We start from the raw sequence: 26,373 nt of genomic DNA on the forward strand, positions 1-26,373 counted from the left end.
CTGCATGACTTCCCCTTTCTCTTAGTGTTTTTAACCAGTCCTTGCAACATTCCCTCCTTGTCACCTTGTCCTCACACAGTGCAGCAATTATTATGCTGTATAGTGTAATTTTCTAGGTTTTGTTTTTTTTATCTTCTTGTGCTGCATGGTGAATGTACTGCACTACACGCTGGCAACAACCACCTGTCGCCGAAATCCACACTAACACTGACGTAAATACTTGTGTTCTGCTAACGGACATCAGCTTCGAACATTGTCTGCCGGTCTTTGTCTGGTGAACAGAGTAGAAACTGTGGTTTACAAATTTATCTGGTACCACTGTTTGTTGCCATATCAACTTCCCTCCTTTAAAAGCTTATGACGTCATCCTTCTTCGCCTTATGACGGTAGCAGTGTTTGTTCGACGGACACTTCGACCGTGTGGACACATCTTAATATGCTCTCTCTCTCTCTCTCTCTCTCTCTCTCTCTCTCTCTCTCTCTCTCCAGCTAAGGCTGCTAATGCATCTCTTTTTGCCTCACTATCTCTTACAAAACTTCCTTACTGACCACGCACAAAGAGTACTTCCTAGAATGTACGAGTATTTATGGTTTTCACAACGGCGCCATGACTTCGCAGCGTCCTACCCCAGTCTTTACATCTTATCCATGTACATTCTCTTCTCTAAAAAGTAAAGCATCTGACAAATGTGCGGAATATTCTCTTTATTGTCATTGGCAGCGCATTATAGAAAGATAGATTCCGTAGCTCTCAGCCTGGAGCCCCGTCTGCCCTCAGTGGCGTTGGCGTGCAGTGTTTACATGGCGTCCTGAGGATACACAGTCCCCATCTGGGTCCGAATTTGCTCCATGACCTCCGCCACCGTGATGGACTCTGCGTGGGGCATCCCGGGACTCTCCAGCAGACCTCTGGGAAGGGACAATAATCTGGAACATTCAAGAACATAAATTTTATAAAACAAAGGAAGATCCAAGAAACCGACACGCAAATACGTGGCAGTCTCTAAATGAAATATACTTACCATCTATCATCCTCACCAGCAAATTTATTAAATATCTTAAAGTTCCCTAATGCCTCGACACTAACAAGCTGATAGCGACTCTATTTTCGTTAAGAAAACGTAGTTAAGGGTCCAGTTATTAAACTCGGCATCTCCGCCCCATGTGCCGGTTTTTGGATTTTTTCAACGTTTTTTTTTTTATTATTATGGTGATAATGTAACCAGAATTCTGCATCATTCAGGAAAAAAAAAAAAAAAAAAATGAGAACCAGACTAACCATCACTGTGGCCTTTGAAAATTGTCCTTATGGAAGTCGTAAGCGTTTCAGAACACGAACCTCTATTCAAGAATAAGAACCGTGACAAAAGGAGACAGAGTGAAGACTAGCACCATTACAGACAACACATTACAGATACACACCCACCTTCGTTGAGGCACCTGCGCACCTCCGCCGCCTCGTACATCATTCCCTCGCTGTTGTTTGAGTTGAATGTCAAGGAATTCTTCGGCAGCGGGTGTATTGATTTACCCCACGGACCCTCCATGACTTCGGGGCACTTCATTGGGCAGTGAACCTGCCGTGAGACACAGTACTCATTGTATGCTCCACGTGGCGTCGTTGTTGAGGCGTTAGAATTCCACTGAACCATTCAGTCGCCATTTTGTATATTAGTAGAGTGCAACAGGAGCTTAAATTTTTTATCATTTTTTGGCAGTAATCTAATTACTCAGCTCAATACGGGAAAATATACTCTACATAAGAATATGTCATTGATTCAATAACGATATTTATCATTTGGAAGGAAGTAATTTCAACGTAACTTGAAATATGAACAAGAATCTGCACCGAGATCGAAAGTAAATCAAGTCAGGCTTTCATGCGTATCTCTCTTTAGTATTTATTGTTCAACATATAGAAAACTAAGCGACAAATCGATGTGTCTTTAAGTGGTATAAGTGTTATAACAGGGGGAATGTAAGCAAAATTCTTAAGATCAGTAATCAGGATGGAACAAGAAATAACGGGTTCAAGGTTGAAAAATTTAGGTTTTAAAAAATAGAGGAAGAAATTGGTTCTCCAATAGTGTGGTAGATGAATGGAACGGACTCAGTAATCAAGTTGTTAGTGCTAAGACATTACGGAGCTTTAAGAGAAGATTAGACGGATTTATAGATGGGGACGATAGGTGGAAATAGGTAGGTATATTTCATACAGGAACTGCCACGTGTAGACCTGATGGCTTCCTGCAGCTTCCCTTATTTCGTATGTTCTTATGTTCTTAAGTCAATATATAAAACCTGGAAACTGTGAGTGTGTTAGCAAATAAGTAAAAATAGAGGAATAAAAATTGCTTATGGGTTTCATTAAAACACTGATTAATTCTTATCAATACACAACTCAAAAATTAAGAAAGAAAAAGAAAAGAACAGAAAATTAACTAATATTTGAATTTTCACGAATAAAATAAAAAATCAGATATTCTTAAAGTGCACTGACAGATAAACCACAAAATGTTGAGTATTCTCAAGTACTATTTGGAAGCACAACTATGATAATTTTTACTATCAGATCGGACCACACACACACACACACACACACACACACATTTTGCCTTTCTACCTTTATGGTGCCCTTAGTGCCGACAATGAACGCCTCGGAGTTGATGATAAAGGTAGCGATAAAGAGTTACGTAAATTATCATCATTTAGACCAGACTTCAGTAGCCGCCTCCCCCCCCCTCCTCTCTCTCTCTCTCTCTCTCTCTCTCTCTTTAGCCCTAGCTATAGGCCAGTGCCCCTCTTACATTTATAAAGGCTCAGTGTTAAACTGGAATTAATAGAGCAGACGAAACATTTAACGCACCCTAACAGTTCTGAACAACTTCGCACTGTGGATGAAATACCTACCGAACGAGGCGAGCATCTATTAGGTGATTTTAGATCGTAATTACCTTCCTGACTATTCTTTGGAAACTGAAGAAGAAACAAGAATAGATCGATGTTAAGCATCAACTTTAGCATCAATATATCAATATGGCAACATCACGATGCTTTCTGGCCACCAGCAACATGATGGTAACCTTGAGCCGCTGTAGTAACTGACTACCTATCAAGCAGAGTGCTCAGGCACTTGTACTCTATTAATATTTTGTAATTAGGAATGATTCTAACTTGTCCAAGTTAATGCTAAAGGTGGCGATGAAAAGGTACTGTACGTAAATATTCCATACGGACTAGCACTTCAGTAATCTCTCTCTCTCTCTCTCTCTCTTTTTTGTAGGGGCCAGTGCCTCTCTTACGTTTAAAAAGTCTTAGTGTTAAGTTGGAATTAATAAAACAGACGAACAATTCTGAACGATTCCGCACTGTGGATGAAATACCGGACGAGGCGAGCACATACAAGGGGATTTTAGACAGCAAATATTTTCCTAACTATTCTTTGAAAACTGAAGAAGAAACAAGAGTGGATCGATGTTAAGCATCGACTCTAGCATTTGTTCTGAGATCCTCTTTTTAAACCGATCCCAAATACAAAATCCGATCAGAATAGAGAACTTTGCTTCTTCTTTGCTTTCGCTTTTTTTTTCTCTTCATCTGTCTGAAGCTAACCGAGTACAACAACGTGAATGTCATGCAGTTTTAGTAACATTTCTGTTGTAAATAGTCCGGGTAAACTGGCTGAGGGCTTGGCAGCCTATAGGTGTGTGATGTGCTCGCAGTGTAGACGCTTGTCTCACAAATCAGTATTAATACTCTCTCTCTCTCTCTCTCTCTCTCTCTCTCATATATATAAGACTCGTAAACCGTAGGCTGAGGGAAATATAACTTTCTTTCCTAAGTACCGGCGAAGTTTTGACAGCAATGGTGTTATGCCGTAAAAAAAAAAAAAAAAGTAGACAGAATACTCAAATAAATAAACAAAAATTAAACCTGAAATGAGTGTTATAGGAAGGCACATTAATCACTCACTACCTTTCATAACTACCTTACCTGTGTTGTTGAAGAACCTCGAAAATAATTTGATATCAATAACTATTTCTCAGTGTTTCGAATCACTTCTGTGCTCGAACAGGAGAGGTTCTCATACTCCACGTCCGTGAAGGCCCGGTAGACGATCAGTCAAAAAGCAAGACGTGTGTTGAGAAGGAGCAACGAAACCGTGAGATGGCAATAAGATTTATGAGCTGGCAAAAGATTCTCCTCCACCACATTGCTGTTAGGCGTCCACTGCTGCTCCTCGGAATTATTGTAAGTAACAGCCATCTCAAGTCTCATCGCTAGTCATGTGATGGTGATGGCCTGCTGGCCCCGAAACTTTAACGTAGGAATTGACTGGCGGTGGGCAGAGGTGGGATATAAGATTTCAGTAACTAGATTGCTTGTTGCACTTCAAGCCAGTGCCATATACATAATAATGAGGTCTAAGCCTGCTCCTGGATACGATTTGTGGGGGAAAAAAAAAGTGTTTATAGCATAAATAGATGTCAGTTCAGAGCAGCACAGGATTTGGAAACCCAGCTTCTCCCCACCTTGATGTGATTTTCAGTCGTTGAAAGCATCCTGGTTATGACTCTAACAGTGCTTATATAACGTGGTATTCTTTTTACCTTGATATACGGTAATGAAATAGAATTAATTCTGAATTTATGGTGCATTGCTCTTATCTGGTGCATTGCTTTTAACAATGGCAATCTTTTGGTAGAGCATGGGACCCAGACTTATAAATTATTATTATTTTATTTATTTTTTCCCCATATGAAGTATCAGTGACGAGAATCACAAGATCATAGCACTTTCTTCATAATAATTGAATCAGTCAAGTATAGTCATTAATATCTGAGTCTATCAGACAATAGAATATTTGTTATATTATTGTATACGATTCCCTTACCTTTTTTGACTTGCGTGTGTGCATAATTATGAGCTCACGCACGGGTACCAGTTATTTTTTTTATTTATTGTTTTATTATTATTTATTTTCTCGTACACACTTACCTTGTGTATGTGCATGAGCAAGTGCCTTGGCTCGACTCGCTCTCCTTCACAGGAATGTTGCCCTGTACATATACAGGTGTACATATACAGGGTGTAACAAGAGTTTCTGCGGATATTGCCAGAAGTGAAAGTACAGGTTATTCTAGGCTGAAAATGTTCCATGCACATATGCATTCTGAGGTGTTTAGCCGTGGTATGAAATTCATTTGTGGCCTGGCGACAGATACTACGGCCGGCCCAGACGGGTAACAATGGCGGAGAAACACCCTTTCCACACACTCCACATTGTTTTGCAATACAATCTGAATGTATTCACTGTCACTGTCTCGGAGGAAAACTGTGTGATTGACTAACAATCAGCCAATTTGCTGCTAGCCTCATTTCTTCTCACTCCCTGCCCGGGCACTGCGTGGTGCCATGCAGCCTATTATTATTATTATTTTATTTATATAATCACAGACTTTAAGAATAAAATTGCCCCCTATGTTCACTTCACATGCCAGCAAGATTACATGGAAAAGGAATATTGTGTCCTGAATCAACCTTTTCAGGGAGTGGCATGAAATAAGAATTAAAATTTACATGAAATGTTCAAATTTTATTTTCCTGTGTCCCTAAGTGCAGTCACCAAGAAGACAAAATATATAAATACTTTTATGTTGCATAAAAGTTGCATACATCCTGGCATGCCAACTGCTCACTATGGTCTGGTACAAGATAAAACCATCAACACAAGCAGTATAAGAAAGTGGATTGTTTGAATCAAAAGAGGATGGGATTACAACAGGCTGTTTAAAAAAAAACCTCAGTAAAGTAAGGTGTAAAGGATGTGACCTGGATGTGAGTGGCTGTAATGTGGGGGCAATACCTGCTGTGAGGATTGGTTTAATTCCAAGACACTGAGGTGTCTTGGTCCAAAGAAATATTTTGTATCAAAACTAAAACCTTTAAGTTTCCCAGGAAGTATTAGCCATCTTCTGGGGATTTTGAGTGCCACCAAAATTTGATGGAAGACAGTAGTGTTGCCATGATGCATTTTCATTCACTTTGGTTGACTGACTCCCCAACCAACATGCATAACCTTTTTTGAACTTGGCTAGAGAAATACAAGAATCAAGTTAATGTCTGATGCAGGAAAATAATAGCCTATGGCTTATAGCTCAGGGAGTAACATTGCAGTCTACCTATACTAGACAATATACTTTGTGTATCATTGCCATGAAAGATAAATACTATATCCTTAAAACATTACAACTCCCATGAGATGTGCCCCATGTTCCTAGAACATGATGGCAACTTGTTACAGAATGTAAAGCCCACTTTACACTACTATGTCAGTGATAAACCAAGGTGTATCCCATCACCTTGGATGCCTCATATGGGACTCTTGAAGCGAAAGTATTTTGATGGCGGTGTTTCCCAATTGGCACTTGAAGTCCTCTTCCTGAAGCGACGCTTTTGTTGGTGGAAGATTTGAGTAAGGTCTGGGATGATGAGCAGAGACCTGGCTGGGAAAATCTCATCGACTTTTGGAGGATAGTGCTCTTGTTGCATCATGGCTGCTCGCATCTGTGTCTCTGAGAGACAGAAAAATTGTGTTAATACAAATTATCTAATAATGATAATACAAATTATCTAATAATGATAATTACAAATGATATTTTCATTAAATTCCTGCTCAACCTCCTGATGGAAAAATCAAGTACTCACTTGTGGCCCACTGAGGGATCGGCTTTCTAGGAGAGGCATCATCATCTGTGGAGTCATCACTCTGAATGTCGTAAATGTTGTAATTATTAAGAGAGTGAGAGCTCCTCTTGGGCTGAAGAGGGGTAATTTCATAGCTATCTGTCTGCACACTGCCTGCAGGCTTGGTATAGGTGGTGTTGAGGGGCCCACTGTTGCTCTCCTTTGTAATGGTGGTGTTTAAAGGAGTACTATGGGTATTCTTGTACATGTAAGCACTACTCATAACAGCCTAGAATGTAAGAAACAGAAAAAGCTGATCAGTGGTGTTATCTGTAAAGAAACATTGTGTTGATCCTCAAGCAAGGTTAGTTAATTTTTTTAACCTTATGAAAATATGCAACTCTTATATCAATAGTCACTTCTCCAAAATATATAAAATATCCATATCAATACAATATTCTAAAAACATGGAGAAAACCATATAGTAGAATGTACTCCATCCATCTCAAATGTTCTAATATACTGGATACTAATGATGTGTAAAGAAAGCTGGTTCAGGAAAACTCCAATTGGGTCAGTCAGTTTAGTTTGTCTTAACCCTGAGCGGTCTACATGTGAGATGAATGTTGATTTCAGTTTTCCTTTATTTTCTTGATTTAACTGATGTCACAACAACACTAGTACCATTGCAAAACTCGTATTAAAAAAGATAATTTAGGTGATGCGTAGCACACAGATAAAACTTGTGAAACTTACTGGTGCGCGAGACAGTGACTTGTTTCAGGATGACAGTAGACTGAAAAAATTAGAATGGCAGAGTTTGCCAGTTAGGATCAAAGACAAAGACAACCTACCCTAGTCTTAACACCCCTCTCTCTCACCTTGGCCTCCTGTTCTCTTTTAGCTTGCAGTTCCCTCTCTCTGAGGATTCGGAGAGACTCTTTCAGCCTGAGTCGTTCTGCTACTTCTTTCTCCTTCATCAACATCTGTGCTTTTGTCTCCTTCCTGTATTGACAGATATAATACATTCTTTTTATCCTATGCTCCTTTACTGGTAGTTTATGCTCATATCTCATTTACATCAAATTACAAAATAAATTAGAAGCCTAAGATCAGCAAAAGAAATTTACTAATGTTTATGGATAAAAGTTTGAAAGTGAATGTGGATACTAAAGCTGTAAGACACATTTTGAGTGGTCTGCTCATAACAAAATGAAAGTGAAAAATAGTTGAGACAATAACTAAAGTGCTCTGGAATGAAGGAATAAGGGGAAATAGGACCAAAAGCTGATGAAATGCTGAATGAATGGAAGGATGTGACAAGGCAAGGACACAGCAGTCTCCTTCACCCTTTCTCTGCCACACTCCTCTTTCAACTTACAATTTCCTCTGTTCCTCCAACACAATTTTCTGCTTTGCAAGGAAATTTTTCCTTTCATCCTCTAATTTTCTCTCCTCCTCCTCTAGTTTTTGCTTCCTTTTTTCTTCCTGTAATTTTTGCCTTCTCTTTTCTTCTTCTAGTTTTTGTCTCCTCTTCTCTTCTTCCTCTTGTTTCTTCCTTTCCTCCTCCTGTTGTTAAACAAGAGGAAGAAAAGTGCACATGAAGAACCAAATCTGTCCACATATTTGCAGGGGATTACTGAATTCCTCTACATTTCTGAATGCCAAAATGCTGTTCCATAATTAACAAAGCCCAAATTCAAACACCATATAGTACACAAAGCAGCGCAAATGTTTTGAACCTTTTAAAATCAAACACCATGTAATAACACTAAAAGCAACAAATGTAACTTGGGTCCATATCATCTCATTTACAAGATCTAGGGACTGATTCCAAAGAAACAACTCAAAAGCAATATACACACCACCTCAAAAATAATAAATAATAAACAAATAAACATACACCTCACCTCTTTCAGTTTGGCTGCTTTCTTTGCCTCCTCAACCTTCTTCTTGGCCATCTGCTGCTGTCGTAGCCGTCGCTGCTGCTCCTCCTCCTCCCGCTGCCGTGCCTCTCTCTGCTGCCGCTCAAGCTTTTGCTGCTCCTTGGCTGCTGCTGCCATCTGCTCATTCTTCAGCCGGGCCTCCTTTGCTCGCCGCATCCGCTCCTCATTACACCTGAGGGAAGGTAAGTAAAGTTATCTCTAAGTTCATATCTGTATGTACCGTCTAATTCTTGATGCAGTTAGTTCCTTACTGTCACAATCGTCTCTATGTGCTGAGTGCATAACAGAGGTGATAGTGTCTGGCATGGAGGCATATCCTCCTCCTCCTCTCCAAGCCTAAACCTCCCAAACCTTGGTTTAACACAGCCTGTTCTCATGCTATACATGGTAGAGAGGTGACCCACAAAGGGTACTTTGAGCCTTCCATCACTTGAATCTCATGTGCTTTATATTTCTGCTCAGAATCATGCCAAGTCCGCTCAACTAGCCAAAAATTCCTTCATTAATAGAAAGTGTAATCTTTCAAGATCTAACTCCCCTCATGACTTCTGGCACCTAGCCAAAAAACATATCCAATAACTTTGCTTCTTCTTTCCCTCTTTTATTTCAACCTGATGGCACCACTGCCATCTCATCTGTTTTCTAAAGCTGAACTCTTTGCTCAAACCTCTGCTAAAAACTCTACCTTGGATAATTCAGGGCTTGTTCCTCCCTCTACTCCATCCTCTGACTACTTCATGCTACCCATTAAAATCCTTCACAATGATGTTTTTCCATGCCCTTGCTGGCCTAAACCCTTGGAAGGCTTATGACCTGATGGGGTCCCTCCTATTGTTCCCTGAAACTGTGCCTTTGAGCTTGCACCTTGCCTAGTCAAACTCTTTCAGCTCTGTCATATCAACATCAACCTTTCCTTCTTGCTGGAAGTTTGCCTACATTCAGCCTGTCCCTTAAAAGGGTGACCATTCTAATCCCTCAAACTGCTGTCCTATTGCTTTAATCTCCTGCCTATCTAAAATTTTTGAGTCTATCCTCAACAGGAAGATTCTTAAACATTTATCACTTCACAACCTTCTATCTCATCACCAGTATGGGTTCCATCAAGGGTGCTCTACTGGTGATCTGGTTTTCCTTACCGAGTCTTGGTCATCCTCTTTTAGAGATTCACCAAAAACTTTTGCTGTTGCCTTAGACATATCAAAAGCTTTTGATAGTCTGGCACAAAGATTTGCTTTCCAAACTACCCTCCTACAGCTTCTACCCTTTTCTCTGTAACTTCATCTCAAGTTTCCTTTCTGATTGTTCTATTGCTGCTGTGGTAGTTCGTGACTGTTCTTCTAGATCTATTAACAGTGGTGTCCCTCAAGGTTCTGTCCTGTTACCTACTCTTTTCCTATTTATTCATCAATGATCTTCTAAACCAGACTTCTTGGCCTGTCCACTCCTACACTGATATCACCCTGCACTTTTCCATGTTTTTTTTGTCAATGTCCAACCCTTCTGGAAGTAAACAGTTCATGCAGGAAAGCCACACAATGCCTGATTTCTGATCTCTTGAAAATTTCTGATTGGGGCAGAGCAAACTTATTGTTCAATGCTTCAAAAACTCAATTTCTCTTCCGATCTCTTGAAAATTTCTGAGTGGGGCAGAGCAAACTTAGTATTGTTCAATGCCTCAAAAACTCAATTCCTCCATCTATCATCTCGACACAGCCTTCCAGACAACTATCCCCTCTTCTTCAGTGACACTCAACTGTCCCCCTCTTTTACACTGAACATCTTCAGTTTGCCCTTTACATAAAATCTAAACTGGAAGTTTCACATCTCATCTCTAGCTAAAACAAGTTTCTATGAATTTAGGCATTTTGAGTTGTCTCTGCCAGGTTTTATCCGTCCATGTATTGAGTATGCTTCACATGTAATGGGGAGGGGAGGGGGTTCCTGGGGGGTTCCCCTCCTCATACCACTGTTTTAGACAGGGTGGAATCAAAAACTGTCTTATCAACTTTCCTCTGACTGAGTGTCTTCAGCCTCTCTCTCATCACCAATGTTGCATCTCTTTCTATCTTCTACTTCTATTTTCATGCTAACTGCTCTTTGATCTTGCTAACTGCATGTCTCCCCTCCTCCTGCAGCCTCGGCACAAGACTTTCTTCTTTCTCTCACCCCTATTCTGTCCACCTCTCTAATGCAATAATTAACTAGTATTCTCAGTCATTCATCCCTTTCTCTAGTAAACTCTGGAACTCCCTGCATGCTTCTGTATTTCCACTTCCTATGACTTGAACTCTTTCAAGAGGGAGGTTTCAAGACGCTTATCCTTTAATTACTGACAACTGCTTTTGACTTGATTCAGGAACTGGCACCTCAGTGGGCCTTTATATATATATATATATATATATATATATATATATATATATATATATATATATATATATATATATATATATATATATATATATATATATATATATATATATTTTGCTGCCCTTACACAGTACCCCTCCTACATAAAAAATAAATAAATTAAATAAATAAATAGATAAATAAATATATAATAAAAGCACTGTTTACTTGGATATGAATCTCCATACCAGAATTTAAATGGAAATGTCAGGCAGATACTTTGCTGACAAATAGCAACTCTTTTGTTCACTTCTTTTTGTAATGGAAAAACTTTGGATATTCCATAGCTTAAGAATATTTACTAAAAAGTGTCTTTTATGGTATGAGAAAGTAAAAATGGTAAATAAGAATGAACACTAATGTATTCTGAAGATAAATGGTTTTCCACTCAAGAGTTCATACAAGTGATATTGTTATGCTGTAGTGTGATGTGTAGCCCCACCACTCTTGTGATGTTATGATGGCAATACCCACAGATGGGGAAGAAACCAATTAAATAGAGCTATCCATGCTTCCTTGCACAAAGTATCAATGCTCACCACCAGTTACTCATTCTGGTATTAGACCAAGAAAGACTTCTTCCTCCACTAACATGCTCAGGAACACTTATCTTTCACCCTTTTGAAATGTAAACATCCAGGACATCCTAAGACCTCTTTTCTACACTGATTAACTTATTTACTTGAGCAAGAGCACTCTTCCTCTTTTCCTCCACATCTCTATACACCAGCTTGTACATCTCACCTCTTTCTCTCCTCAGTCTTTGCCCATAGTAGCTGTTCCTTCTTCCTGAGGGTCTCTTCTTCATATTCCTTCTTCCTTTGCAGCTCCTGAAGGCGCAAACTCTCCATCTCCTCCCTGGTGGGGCGTGCTGGCTGGGTCTTGATGAAGGAAGTGACACCAGTGATAATGTTTGCAGGACGGCGGCCTTCACTTGGGGTCCCTACTATCTTCTAGAGCATAGAGAGAAAAAAAAATCAAATAAATAAAAATTTTAAATAAATAAATAAAATAAGAGAGGAACACATGCTGCAGGTGAGCAAGGACTGGGTTGGAGGGTATAACTGCTTGTGCACAAGCATTAACCAAGTTGCAGTATACAGATTCTTAGTGCAGATGATGATGTCCTGCCTTGTTATCTACACTGTTTAATCTGGTCTTTAAATCCACGTTCTTTAGTTAAATCCACGTTCTTTAGTCATGCCACATCTCTTTTTAGTCTGCATTTCTTGCATTGCATCAGCATCTAACCTTTTATTATTCTTACAAAGAGACTGACATTACAATTAACCAAGGCATCATCACACATGCATTCACAAGCTTTTCTTCACAGCTCCACACTCTGGCCAGTCACTTGCAACAAGGATCTGTGACACTCAAAGGCCTAGTGGCTTGGATGTGAAGAAAAGCTTAAAAATGCATGAGTGAAGATGCCTTGCCTTTGCTATTCCTGATGCTAGTCTGATATATATATATATATATATATATATATATATATATATATATATATATATATATATATATATATATATATATATATATATATATATATATATATATATATATATATATATATATATATATATATATATATATATATATATATATATATATATATATAACAAATCACATGGTCTCATAGCCTGCCACTTGGACTTTCAGGATGGGTGAAAAGGTGATTCAAGAGGAAAAGACCATAATGTTAGGCTTAGATGAAGCATGTTTTGGTTGGAAGGAAATATTGAAGCATACAGTTGAAGTTTGAGTGATTTTTGCACTACTCAAGAATGTGCTCTACCACCCAGTCACATTCTATCTTGTGCCCTGGTTTCAGCACATTTGGGTTAGCTTGCTTGATTTTCACAGGCTGTGATGTAGAGATTCTTGACTTCATACCTATAAAGCTTGTCTGTAGCAGGTGTGGTTCTTTCCTGGGCATCCAGAAACTGAGGAACAAGTTGGAATTTGGCTGGATGGAGAGGACATGCTTTCTTGAATAGTACAAAAAATTGCTGTCTTACTCAGACTCGTACACTCCAATAATCCCTTCCAGCCAATATATACTTCATGTAATGTGAGAATTTGAGTCCTTTCCTCTCAAATTATCATCTTTCCAACATGTTGGGCTAAATATGACAGCATATGATTTATAGGTGGGAGGAGGTAAGGGGAACCCAGATTAAGGAACCTCCCTTCAATAGCCAAGTGGGCATCTGGCAAAAGAAACCAGTGACAGGGTGCAGCCTGTCATCTAAGAGAACTGCCAGAGTATGATGATAACCTGCAAGTTACAATTCAGTAATGAATACACACATTTATTACAAAACCTTATCCATGGGGACTATAAGATGTCTTGTAACTTCCTGTGATTACTGTATCACTAATAAGCCCTAAAAATTTGTCCAGCCCAGGATCTCCAGTTTCATCCTCCTCCTCCTCCCTTTAGAGCTTCCCCTTCCACCTTGCATAACACTGAGAACAGCTGCTGGGTCTAGTTCTGATTCTGGTTGAAGGTCCTTGCAACAGCACCTCCAATGCAGTCTGGCTTATTCTTTTTGTCATCTGGTCTGTTCTCGCTTCTCTGAAATATCACTTAATTTTCCTTGTATTTTTTTCTCCTTTCTTCCAAAAATTATACAGTATCTCTCATTGTGGTTTTAATGTTACTGTTCTTAAAAAAGAGCTCATTAATATGATCTGCATATTTTTTAGTTTAATTTAACCACTTGTCTCCTCTGGTTTTCCTTGTTATCAGTCCACTTGTTGTTGAAACTAACTACTGCAGGTAAATGAAGCATGTACGTCAGTATTTCATGATGTATGTGGCTGCTCTCATCTGGCAGCCACACCATCTTCATTTAAGAGAAATGAAGTGGACTGATTACAAGGATAAGGAAAGAGATGAAGACCAGAGGAGACAAAGAGATAAATTACAAAAACTGAACATACAAAATGTAGATTAGATTATGGATGAACTCCTTTAAGACAGCAATAACATTGAAACAAAAGAAACACTGTAGTTTTCAGAAAAGAGAAAAGCACAAAGTAAATGAAGTGTATGGGGAGGGGAACAAAGTCAGACCATAAAAAGCCATAAACCAGACTGCACCAGATGTTGCAAAGGCTGAACCTCCTGTCCCTTTAAGCAGAAATGGAAGCCTTTCTTGGTGTCATCTTTTAATATACACTGGAATTATTACTGCACAGGTCATGCTGAGTTAGGCAACATGGTGCCAACTTGCAAAAATTTTTTTGACTTGCTAACTTGGCATAGAATTCTGACACCAAGAGGTTTCCTATCAATGAAGAACTACAATAACCTTATCGGATGATCTCACCTTCACAATCCTCCTGTGCTCTGTGGAGGATGAGGACGAAGAGGTAAGGAATGGCTGCATCCTGGATATAACGTTTGGTGTGACCCGTCCTGAACTACCACTCACCACTGGAGGTCTGGCTTGCAACACCTGGAATGGAAAACAGCTTAAGAAGGAGAGTTACAAGTCAGGTGAGGTGAGGCACAGGGGGGGAGGGGGTGAGAGAGAGTGGAAGGAAGTGTTCTTAAAGCTTAACTTTTTCAGAGATGTAGGCTTGCACAGGGAGTCTGGTGAGCAGATCAGGGCTGATATGCAAATTTATACAGCCTTTTGTAATTCCCATACTCCACAGCTGTACATTTAGTGGTTGCTCTCACTTCAAAACATCCAGTAAAATGAACTTTGCATTCCTTTCAAAATAAGTATCTTTGAGTAAAATACTTGTATATACATACTCCATCCAGCAGTATCTTAAAAATATACTTTATGCAAAAATGAGAATGAAAGAAATACCCATTGACAGTTACAGTTACTGGGCCAGAGTCCAACTTTATACAAGGATGAGAGAAATGCCAAGTGAAAGTTAGTTACTGGGCCAGTCCACAACAATGTAGTAACCATTCTTTGCTCCCCACAGCACTTCTGCAAGAAATCTGTACTGCTCTGGTTCTTAAGAAGTGATTTATGTGTTTTGTAAACATACTGTCAATAGAGCTACCAAAGCACAAACTTGAAACTTATTCTACATATCAATTTTTAACTTCACTTTGTTTTCAGGTCTAATGCAGTAACTACATAACATACTAAGATAGTTCAATGACTGGGAGAAAAATTTAAGTACAGTGAGCACCAACAGATGAATGAAAGGGAAAAGAGAAACACTCACCTTGCCTGTCTTCTCTGGGGAATGACGAACAACACGCAGTGGGGAAAGTAGCACCTGCAAGACACATGCAATACACATGACTGATATCACACAACACAGCATCATCAATAGCTTACCCACCCCATCCTATGTCCTACATTAAGTATACCAACACTGATGGGTGTTGGTATTCTGCATCTGCTGGGTTGCAGAGGCATGGATCCTTGGCTAAGGTCATGGGGCTGTACCGTAAGTTTCCATCCTAGTTAGGAAGAGAACTTAAATTACAAGACTTGAGTGCTAAGTGACTGTCCCAGCAAGAGACTGTTGAATTGCCGTCTTGGTGCCTCGACTCCATTAACAGGAACAGATGTTGTGTAACGTTTTCCGATGAATCTCACAAGAAATGGTTGAAAATGCATAAAAATTAAATCTAAATATTTATCTAATGAGTTTTCAACCACCATCATGATTGTTGAAGGTATCTATTTACCACTGTTCTTGTCATATGCAAGAACAATCAGCTGGCGCCAACTTTGACCATGCACCATGGCATTGGCAGCCCATGCAACCACTGTGTCATTGATGACCTTGCTGGGGGTCTGCTGAGAGGGCCCCAAGTCATCTGCACTACACTGCTGCATCTTGAATTGCAAGGTACTACAGTGATCACTTGCATCTCTGGAGAGAGGGCATTATTCCTTGAAGATGATCTCTTCAGACTTTCCTGCACCAGATCAATCACAAAGATGATCCCAGCACAGTTCAGCCAATGCCTCTTCACCAGCTCACTCAGGACATCCTTCCTGTCACGAAAAGCTTGTCGCAGTCGCTGGCGGCAGTAGTGGGGGGGTTCATCTAGCATGCCCATGTTTACTGTTAGGATGCAACCTTAATGGCTGTGGGCTGATATACCACCTCAGGTGTCTCAGCAATAAGACATCTTTAGGACTAAGATGCTATCTCTGGAATTTAAGTATAAAGTTCTGCCATTCTGAGGACCTGAGAAGATGACTTAACATTAAGACAGTAACTATAAGTACAGCTCCTGTACTAGTTACCACTTGGTAAAACTGATGCATGAAAGTTAAACTTCCCTGAGCCCAGCCCAGGACTTGAACCCTGGTTCTCTTAGGTACAAGTCAAATGCATACCCTCAAACAGCTAAATAAACAAAACACCACATAATAAATTAAACCTATCACACACACACACACACACCAATCAACCTTCAAATCTTTCAACTCTACATAATAACATTAATCTATATGTATTTTCTACATTGTCACCATTCAGTACCTAATTTACTTAAAAGTAATATATAAAACCATCACCAGAAGAAAGCAACTACACACCTCTGCTGCCATGGGGTCCTTGCCACCATCCCTGTTTGAGTGGCCTGCCAACCTCCTGTAAAGAAAGGGAACGTGAGGATGATTCTTTGCATCACAACTGAAGTGTTACACGTGACTATACCCAAAGCAACATTCTTACTGCACAAACCACTAATGATGAATGAATGTTGAAAGTAATGTTAGACTATACACACAAAAATTTTGGGGAAGTCTAGTACAGGAGATAGGATGGATCATGGAATGAAGGCAGTGATGAAGTGCAATACAAGATGGCTTAAAGCACCTGAAGGAAATGGCTGAGTGAGATCACAAGATATAAAAAGTAGAAAGAATACAAAGTATGAGAGGATGTTCCTAAGTAGATGAGAGAGAGAGAGAGAGAGAGAGAGAGAGAGAGAGAGAGAGAGAGAGAGAGAGAGAGAGAGAGAGAGAGAGAGAGAGAGAGAGAGACTGACTGACTTATTAAAGGATGACCCCGAACAAAAGTAATAACTTACTTGTTAGCTGGGGACCCCTTGCGTGGACTCTGAGAGCGTCCAGAACCCACTGGGGAGTGACAAGCCCGCTGGAAGTTTTCAATAGCAGGGTATTTCGCAGGACTAAGCTGAGGCTGCTGTAACTTGGACATCTTGGAGCGAGTTATTCTGGCAGGCGGGGCAGAGGATTCCTCTGAAGACACAGACTCAGCTGAACTCCAGCCACCCCTTTTTGTCCCAAGGCTGAACATTCCTGAATCCTTAACATCAGTGACCCTTGTGCCTCTCCCATGACTTTCTTGAGGCTGGTGTTGTTGTGTCCCCCTGTCTTGAATGATCTGTGATTTGATCTTGTCCTCATCTTCAGCCCTAGGTTTTATGCTGGTAGGTTCTTGGGGACTAACAGGTAGCTCCATCTCCCTGGCCTTCTGCTTAGTGCGAGTAACTCGTGGGGCAGGCTGAGGCAAATTTGGTGTGGAAGAAGGGATTTCCTTCTCAATGGGTCTCTGTTTAGTGCGTGTAACTCTTGGAGCAGGAGCAGTGGGAGGCTGAAGGACGCTTTCTTGAGAAAGAACAGCATCCTGTGCTTCCATGGCTCTCTGCTTGGTGCGTGTAACTCTTGGAGCAGGAGCGAATAGCTGTGGAACACTTTCCGAGGGAAGTACCATGCCCTGTGTTTCAATGACTCTCTGCTTGGTGCGTGTAACCCTTTTCACAGGGGAAGCTGGCAATTCAGGAGGGCTGTCTGAAAGAGCTGGAATCTCTTGGACTTTGGTAACTTTTTGTTTGGTCCTTGTAACTCTTGGGGCAGGAACAGTGGGAGACTGAGGGCAACTGTTTGAGGGAGATGAAACACCTTGTGCTGCCATGGCTCTCTGTTTGGTACGACTGACTCTAGGAGCAGGGGCACAATGAGACTGAGGCAAGGAGCCTGAGGTAGGTGACACATCCTGAACTTCAACAACCTCTTTCTCGGAGCAGATAGCTACTGGAGCAGAGACAGGGGAAGGCTGGAGAATGTTTGGAAGAGCTGAATCCTCTTTCTTTTCATCAGTGCCACGTTGTGATTTTTGCCCTTCTAGTGAATCCAGCACCAGCTCAATGTCTTGCTCTTCCTCTGATTCATCTGCAGATGCACATTCCTCAAAACTCTCATCCAACTGCAAGTGCATCTCTTCCTCATCTTGTGGATGCACCTCAGGTTCTACTGTTGCATTGTTAGTGTTTTGTGACTTACTACCTGCATCTACTTCTTGAATGAGGTTTTCTTCTGTATTTTGATGGGTACTGTCCTTTGGTAAGGTAGTGCCTTCTTTTGGTTGGAAAGTAACTTTCCTTACTGAAGAAATTAAATCATTCTGTGAGGAGCTGTCACACTTTAGTAAAGAGACTGGGTCTTCATGAGAGGTACTTCCATCATTCTGAAGGGAAGTAGAGTGTTTCTTTGGAGAGCTAGTGTCTTTTTGAAGTGTGCTGAGTCTCTTGGGCTTTATAGCTTGCTGAGAATTCCCACGGGAGCTCCTTGGACTGGAGGACATGGCACGTTCACACCTTGATGCAGGGGACTTATCTGGGTCATCACCAGGGCTGTATGTACAAGAAACAAGAGTGAAATGGTTATCTTTCAACATGCCTGTCATCCTTTCTTTCTACTTTTTTTGTTGGCCATGGTCCTTCAATCCACCTATATAGAACACTGGTAACCTCTTACACAGTGGCCCTGACAAGGCACTACACACACACCATTCACATCCTTAACCCCATTGGCCCCTGGTGGAAAGGGGATAGTCTTATGGCCCTCCCTACTACACTCCCAGGAGCCCAGGCACAACACAGCTGGCCACACACATCGACAGCAAGGCCTAACAGCATACCCTGGTTTAACCCTGTCCCTTTATAACAAGATTATTCCCTACCCATCCCAAATAAAATCTAAAGATCATTCTCTACAAAATTGGAAAAACCTACCTAGAGGGAGACGGAGAGACTTCAAAGTAAAGATTCTTGTGAGTCTTGGCTTTTATGGCAGTGGATGGCAGGACTTGGTTGATGGGTGAGGATGGTCGACGCAGCTTCTTCACCCGGCTCATGCGCGTCTGCTCCTGGATCTTTTCAATTGCCAGCTGGTGGGAATTACAGATGACAATGAGATGGAAGAAGAGGAGGATGGTGATAAGTGGGATAGATTTTGAGAGATTTTCAGCTCTAAATTTACTGGTTTAACCATAGATTTCCCGTTTTTTTTTTTTTTCATTTAATACATTAAAAAAAAAAATAGATTTTTTATTTTCATTCACAAGTGCTAATCCTGCATTAGTAAATCCAGATCAAACTACAAAATATATTAATCTCTAACAACAAATTTATAATTTAACTTTCATAAGGAAAATTTCACTCCATTAGTAAATCAGTTCAAAAATTCAATTTATTTCTAACTGCAAATTTATAATCTAACATTCATAAACAAACTTTGCCTGTATTCTCAAACACAGAACATGGAAACCTCATGCTGGCAGGAGTAGTTAACCCTCACCTTGGAGCAGAGGCGGCCTTGGCGGGATGGCCGGGCACTGGCAGGTGGAGGCAAGTTTTCAGCATCCTCTGGATATGCAAGGAAGCAGAAAATTTGATACAAATGTAACTGAACCACAAACAAAATCTTTATACCAAACATAATCTGTCTGTTCATGCAACAAATAAAGACAAATAATATGAGGAATATTATTCCCCTGTTTCATTGTAAAATGTGTAAATACTGCTGAAACTTATGCCATTCCCTATATGACCAAGTCCATGACAACACCATAAGTAGGAAGGATCTCAGTGTGAATGTAGAGAGAGAGAGAGAGAGAGAGAGAGAGAGAGAGAGAGAGAGAGAGAGAGAGAGAGAGAGAGAGAGAGAGAGAGAGAGAGAGAGAGAGACCAAAATGTTTATTTATCTATTTATTATAATTTTTACCATGTTTGATATGGTAGCAGCAGTCCCATTCATACATGCTCATACAACATATTCCTCTAAACTTACAAGGAAAAAACTTGATTACTGTATTCAACTACACCCCATGACCATTACCTTTCAAAACTCTCTTGGTCCTCTTGGGAGCTGAGGGAGTCTTGGGCAGCATGACCAGCTCCGATGTGGCAAGGGTCTGCCGGGCCTCAGCCACCACCTCCTCTAGCCACAAGAAGTGTTGCTGTGAAGTAACATAATTTATCACTCTCACTCTCTCCCTAAGATGGATTTATATACAAGTTGTACTTTCAAATTCTCTATCATACACTTCCTAATATCTGTTCTCATGGTTCTCAGACTGTTGCTTAGTAGTGCACTAAAGGCACTTCTGGGACTTGAAGAGCACACCAGCCCTGTAGTCAGTGTAGTGCAGCCCAACTAAATGGCACAAATTTAAGAACACATACATATCTAGAAAAACTAAACATTACACTATAGTGATAACTATGGCATACAGTTTGTGAATCAATGCTCTATGCACATTTCTTATATTTGTTTTAAGACCACTAAATACCCTCTAATCTTTCTTACTAAGATTAGTGATTAGTGGATTGAGTGTCATTTTCAAACACTCCTTTATCATACACTATTCTTTACCAATATAAATTTCTCATGCATACAATTTTCTTCAAGATGCCAAGTCAATAACTCTAACTGAAAACTTGCATTCTAATAAATATTTCTATAATTTTCATTTGTACCTATCATCTCTTGATCTATTGCTCTCATGTTCTGTCAAATTATGAAATCCTTTCCCTCATTTCTGTATTTCTTACATTCTTCAGAGAGGAAAGAAGCAACTCCCTTAACCTCTCACTGTTGTTAAAGTGCCTTAAACTATGACACTATTTCATTATACTCCCTTTACACTTTCTAGCCTAATAGTTTTTTCAAGTGTACTCAAAACTAAACCACACTCACAAGCTGGTCTTATAAATGAAGTATATTAATTTTCCTATCACATACCAGTATCATTCTAATTCAGATACCACAAACATTTCTTACTTTATCATTTGCATCTCCTTCAGACAAAGGTTAAGAATAATTGCCAACAGAAGCATTAACTACACATGAATGTAGTTATATTATTCTGTTGGTTATGTAACATTTGCATCCCCTTCAGGCAAGCTGAGAATCACTGATAAGTTAGCTAGAATAAAAGAGTAATTATCCACAGCTGCTCAATTCTAGTTACACTATTGTCATTTGCAGGTTACTACATCCCAGTGGACAAGAGCCTCACCTCAAAAGAGTCGCTTGTTTCCTGGATCATATCAGTGGCCCTCCTGAAGAGCCTGTGCAGGGGCTCCATGCCGCCCATCTGGAAAGGAAAACCAAATATTAAAATTGAAGACATTTATTTTTAATGGCTGTTATGATTTAGATAAATGTACAACTCTTTCTTCATTAACTTCTAATTTTCAATCTATAGAACATCACCTCTTCTCTACCAAATCTCATCTTCTTTCCCTCACTGAAATGCAGGTGTCTGAGGCAACTGACAGTAACCTCTTCTCTATTCCTTCCTACTTTATCCTCATTTTCAATCCAAAGCTGGATGCTGAGTCTATGTGTGCAACAATCTAACTTACTCTTATGCCCATGCTATTGAATCTTCTGAATTTTCCACCATCTGGCTACAACTACAAAGCCACTCTCAAACTAAATTTATCTGTGCTGTATACCTCTTGCCTAACTTCTCTGACTATTAAAAAAAAAATTCTGACTACTTAACTTCCAAAGTGAACACATCCTGACTCTCTTCAATTTTGCAGAAACCTCCTTTCTTGAAGACTTTAGTGTTCACCACCGTCCTTGGCTTTCCTCTCCCTTCACTGACCATCCTGGTGAACTAGCCCTTAACTTTGTTATCCTCCATGACCTACAGCAATTAGTGCAACACACTGCCTGTCTTGGAGATAAATCCAACATTCTTGACCTTTTCCTAACCTCTTATACTTCTGCTTATACTGTCACCCTATCTTCTCTGTTAGGCTCCTCCAATCACAACCTCATTTCTGTATCTTGCCCTATCACTCCAATCCCTCTTCAGGATCCCCCAAAGTGGAAGTGCCTCTAGTATTTTGCCACTGCTGATTAGGGTGAACTGAGGAGGTATTATGCTGATTTTCTCTGGAATGACTACTGCTTCCATGTCTGTTTCTGTGTGGTAAGTGCATAACAGAGGTGATAGTGTTTGGCATGGAGGCATACATCCCTCGCTCTTTCTCTCAACCTAAACCTTCCAAACATGTGATAGAGAAGTGGCCCACAAAAGTTACTTCAACCTTCCATCACCTGAATTTCATGTCCTTTTTATTTCTGACTGGAATCATGCAAAGTCTGTTCTCCAAATAGTCAAAACTTTATCAATAGAAAATTTCAATCTTTCAAGGTCTAACTCCCCTCATGGCTTCTGGCACCTCTCCAAAATACCTCCAATAACTTTGCTTCTTCATCTTTTCTTTCTTTATTTCTTTTCTTTATTTAGTACCTCATGGTACTACTGCCATCTCATCTGTCTCTAAAGCTGAAATCTTTGCTCAAACCTCAGCTAAAAATTCTACCTTAGATGATCTATGACTTATTCCTCCCTCTCCTCTGCCCTCTGACTACTTCATGCTACCCACTAAGATCCTTTGCAGTGATGTTTTCATGTCCTCCTTGGTCTTAATCCTCAGAAGGCTTATGGGCCTGATGGAGTCCCTCCTATTATTCTCTGAAACTGTACTTCCATTCTTACATACTGCCTATTCAAACTCTTCCAACTCTGTCAACATCTAACTTTCCTTCCTGCTGGAAGTTTGCCAACACTCAGCCTGTTCCCAAAAAGGGTGACCATTCTTATCCCTCAAACTACTGTCCTATTGCTTTAATTTTCTGCCTATTTAAAGTTTTTGATCTATCTTCAACAGGAAGATTCTTAAACATCTATCACTTCACAACCTTGTATCTGATCGCCAGTTAAGGGTTCCATCATGGCCACTCTACTGATCTGGTTTTCCTTACAAAGTCTTGGTCATCCTCCTTTAGGGATCTTGAAATTTTTGCTATTGGCTTAGACAGAGTCTGGCACAAAGCTTTGATTTCCAAACTACCCTCCTACAGCTTCTATTCTTCTCTCTTTAACTTCATCTCAAGTTTCCTTTTTGACTGTTCTATTGCTGCTGTAGTAGACAGCCACTGTTCTCCTAAGTTAATTACTAGTAGTGTTCCTTAGGTTTCTGCCCTGTCACCCACTCTCTTTCCATTATTCATCAATGATCTTTACCAAACTTCTTGTCCTATCTGCTCCTACACTGATGACACCACCCTGGACTTTTACGTTTTTTTTTTTTTTCCATAGATGTCCATCCCTTCAAGAATTAGAGATCACACAGGGAAGCCACAGAACACCTGATTTCTGAACCCTCTAAAATTTTGTATTGTTCAATGACTCAAAACTCAATTCCTTCACATATCAACTCAACACAACCTTCCAGATAACTATCCCCTCTTCTTCAGGGACACTCAATTGTCCCCCTCTTCCACACTGAACATCCTTGGTCTGTCCTTTAGTTATAAGCTAAACTGGAAACTTTGCATCTCATCTCGGTAAATTTATAGTTTAAGCCAATGTCCCCAATCTCTACCCACGGCCCACGGCGTTATTATTAATTTCCGACAAGTAGTGTAATCACTGGAAATGATGTGAATAGTGAGAAGAACAAAATGAGGTAGGTTATTATCACGTAGTGTGTAATGGCTTAAACTATAATAAAACCCTAACCTAACCTAACCTAACAACTGAAGTTCAGGCAACAATACACCATTTATGTTTACCTGTGGACTTAGAAAAAGTTGAGAGCGCTGTGCATTCCCAGGCCTATTGTGGCATTATTATTAATTTCCGACAAGTAGTGTAATCATTAGAAATGATGTGAATAGTGAGAACAAAATGAGGTAGGTTATTACCACGTAGTGTGTAATGGCTTAAACTATAATAAAACCTTCATCTCTGTCTAAAACAGCATTTATGAAGTTAGGCATTTTGTTGTCTCTGCCAGTTTTTCTCACCCTCCAGCTGCTAACTGTTAAGTGTATTCCATGTATGGAATACACTTCACTTATATATGGGGGAGGGGGTATTCCACTCATACCACTCTTTTAGACAGGATGGAATCAAAAGCTTTTTGTTTTATCAACTCCTCTCCTCTAACTGACTGTCTTCATCCTTTATCTCAATGCTGCAATGTTGCACTTCTTACTATCTTCTACATCTATTATCACACTAACTGCTCTTCTGATCCTGCTAACTGCATCCTCCGCGAGAGACGTAGCACTGAATCATAACGAAAGACTGTTAGCTGTTACTATCGTCCTATATCTGCCAATACACTGCATTAATAATCTATCAGCGTATTTTAAAGTTACTGGGATGTTTAGGGTCGAAGATACAACAATAAATGATGAGAGATTAATCAAGAGTAAATATGAACTTCCCTAAGAACTATAACAAGTAATTCCTTCACCCACACACTTAAATCATGAAGTGGTAACCAACCAGGCGAGCAGAGTAATACAGGATAAGAAACCGAAGTGGATAAACTAGAGCAAGAGACCAAGGCGAATAGAGTTAACATGAGCAAGAGACCAAGGCAAACAGACAACCAAAGAAAAAGAGATCAAGGCAGATAGATAAACACTCCGCCATTACCGCCGCCAAGACCCGAGAAAATTTGAATACCAGCTAACAAAAGTCTATTCCAACCCAGTTCTTACAACATACCGTGCCCATTTTCTCCTGGACAGCACGCAGCACTTCACCACACGCCAGGAAGGGAATCAGAGGTGCAAGGGCGTGGAACAACAGGGGAAAGCGGATCAACAGTCACCGCCTCCCTCCTGGACCACAGTTCAAACTCCGCCGCCGTTACCGCGAGACTGACGAATATCAACAGTGGGGACGTCACGTCGTGGACACGATTTTTGGGAGCGGTTTTGAAATTGATTATTATTAAGAGTCGGAAAGAAGGTTAAATATATTGGAATAATTTAGGAATGAATAATGATAATGATAAAAGCAATATAACAACAACAGCAGTAGCAACACCAGGGAGGACTCGTCACGCCGCGGGCATGATTTTTAGGAGTGGTTTTGAAATACAACATTGTTATTGTTTACGAAGAGTCGAAATAAACAGATTAAGTACGGTCAAGTAATTTAGTAATGAGTACCGATGATAATATAAGCGAAAACAACTCTACATTACGTCATCCATGGGCATCATAAAGCATTACTTTTTTTTATATACGGAAAATCGAAAAGAAATTTATTACATATTGAGAATTAGTTCAGGAATTAATAATAACGATAACATTAGCAACATAACATAGAGCCATCATATGTAGTGCCTCCAAGCAATAGAACAACAATCATACGTTTCGACACGTTAAGGATTGGACAAGTTCCTGTGGATGGTGCCCGAGGAAGTTGGCTTTCTTGAAGTTGCCTAGCTGACGAAACTACAGTGCTGGGATGCACTGCCAGATGCCGCATCTCAACACAATACCCGATCAATTAGCGCTGGGATAAGGAGCAGGGTTGCTAGATTTCTGAAGCAGAAAAAGGCTAAAGGCAAAAGAATAAATAAATAAATAAATAAAATAAAATAAAGTAAATAAAAAATAAGCCAAAAAGGCCAAATAGAGCAAAAAACATGCAGTAAAACAGCCAAACTTTTTTTTATTATTCTACTTCCAAATCTACCAAATATTATACGATATGTACTGAGCACTGAACTATAGTGGATAAATGGAGTGGCGATCTGTGTACACAAGTGCCACGTACTTCGTCAATCCTCCACCTGTGCCAAAAAACGGAAACGAATTCCGTGAATTCATTTCCATTGTGAGAATACCCACTGTGGAAGAGAGTTACTTGTAACGGTATATGCAGGACAACAAGGCCTGAGGCCATGCAGCTCCCCGTGTCTCATATGAAACCTGACCCTAATCCAATGTACACATAATTGAGATTGGTGGGTTCAGGAATGAATGCAAAAATACTAACTAAACATTATAAAAACGTCCTTGGCATAAAGAAGTGGAAGTGTTCATGACGTATACCATATACCTACGTCCCTACTTTAAAACCATGCTGAAGGACTTTCGCTCTGCAGACATTATGTTATTCTAGTAGCAATGTCGTAACATGCTAATCGTTATTATTAGGGAGTGGGAGCAGTATCAGCAGTGGACCACTGGATATAAAACAGCATCATCATAGTCCGGAAAATGTTACATTAAAAAGGCACTAAAAGACGTAC

The 26,373-nt window shown here is 40.0% G+C and overlaps 2 protein-coding genes and 1 long non-coding RNA gene across 5 annotated transcripts; 1 reads left to right on the top strand and 2 right to left on the bottom strand.

The window, feature by feature from the left end:
* Nucleotides 1-690: 690 nt before the first annotated feature.
* LOC135104768 (trans-1,2-dihydrobenzene-1,2-diol dehydrogenase-like) lies at nucleotides 691-2,657 on the bottom strand. Its single transcript, XM_064012351.1, has 3 exons — nucleotides 2,624-2,657; nucleotides 1,427-1,577; nucleotides 691-907 (listed from the first exon to the last, which is right to left on the bottom strand). The coding sequence occupies exons 2-3, from the start codon at nucleotides 1,563-1,565 to the stop codon at nucleotides 798-800; spliced, it is 249 nt and encodes an 82-aa protein (XP_063868421.1). The 5' UTR covers nucleotides 1,566-1,577; nucleotides 2,624-2,657; the 3' UTR covers nucleotides 691-797.
* A 1,404-nt stretch (nucleotides 2,658-4,061) lies between these two features.
* LOC135104771 (uncharacterized) lies at nucleotides 4,062-12,005 on the top strand. Its single transcript, XR_010270532.1, has 3 exons — nucleotides 4,062-4,251; nucleotides 8,607-8,815; nucleotides 11,867-12,005. It is a non-coding gene; the product is annotated as an uncharacterized LOC135104771 (long non-coding RNA).
* Nucleotides 5,576-25,002, bottom strand: LOC135104769 (inner centromere protein A-like). 3 transcript variants are annotated; one of them, XM_064012353.1, is made up of 15 exons: nucleotides 24,834-25,002; nucleotides 21,309-21,386; nucleotides 20,126-20,246; nucleotides 19,586-19,653; nucleotides 19,021-19,175; nucleotides 17,074-18,639; nucleotides 16,577-16,631; nucleotides 15,243-15,296; nucleotides 14,378-14,506; nucleotides 11,784-11,989; nucleotides 8,598-8,805; nucleotides 8,069-8,256; nucleotides 7,569-7,692; nucleotides 6,709-6,976; nucleotides 5,576-6,575 (listed from the first exon to the last, which is right to left on the bottom strand). In XM_064012353.1, the coding sequence occupies exons 1-15, from the start codon at nucleotides 24,840-24,842 to the stop codon at nucleotides 6,373-6,375; spliced, it is 3,432 nt and encodes a 1,143-aa protein (XP_063868423.1). In that variant the 5' UTR covers nucleotides 24,843-25,002; the 3' UTR covers nucleotides 5,576-6,372. The 3 variants fall into 3 exon arrangements, with proteins under 3 accessions (XP_063868423.1, XP_063868422.1, XP_063868424.1); XM_064012352.1 differs by having other exon boundaries at nucleotides 11,784-11,992; XM_064012354.1 differs by lacking the exon at nucleotides 15,243-15,296 and having other exon boundaries at nucleotides 11,784-11,992.
* Between the last annotated feature and the right edge of the window lie 1,371 nt (nucleotides 25,003-26,373).

This window comes from Scylla paramamosain, chromosome 11 (genome assembly GCF_035594125.1).
Source record: "Scylla paramamosain isolate STU-SP2022 chromosome 11, ASM3559412v1, whole genome shotgun sequence".
NCBI lineage: Eukaryota > Metazoa > Arthropoda > Malacostraca > Decapoda > Portunidae > Scylla > Scylla paramamosain.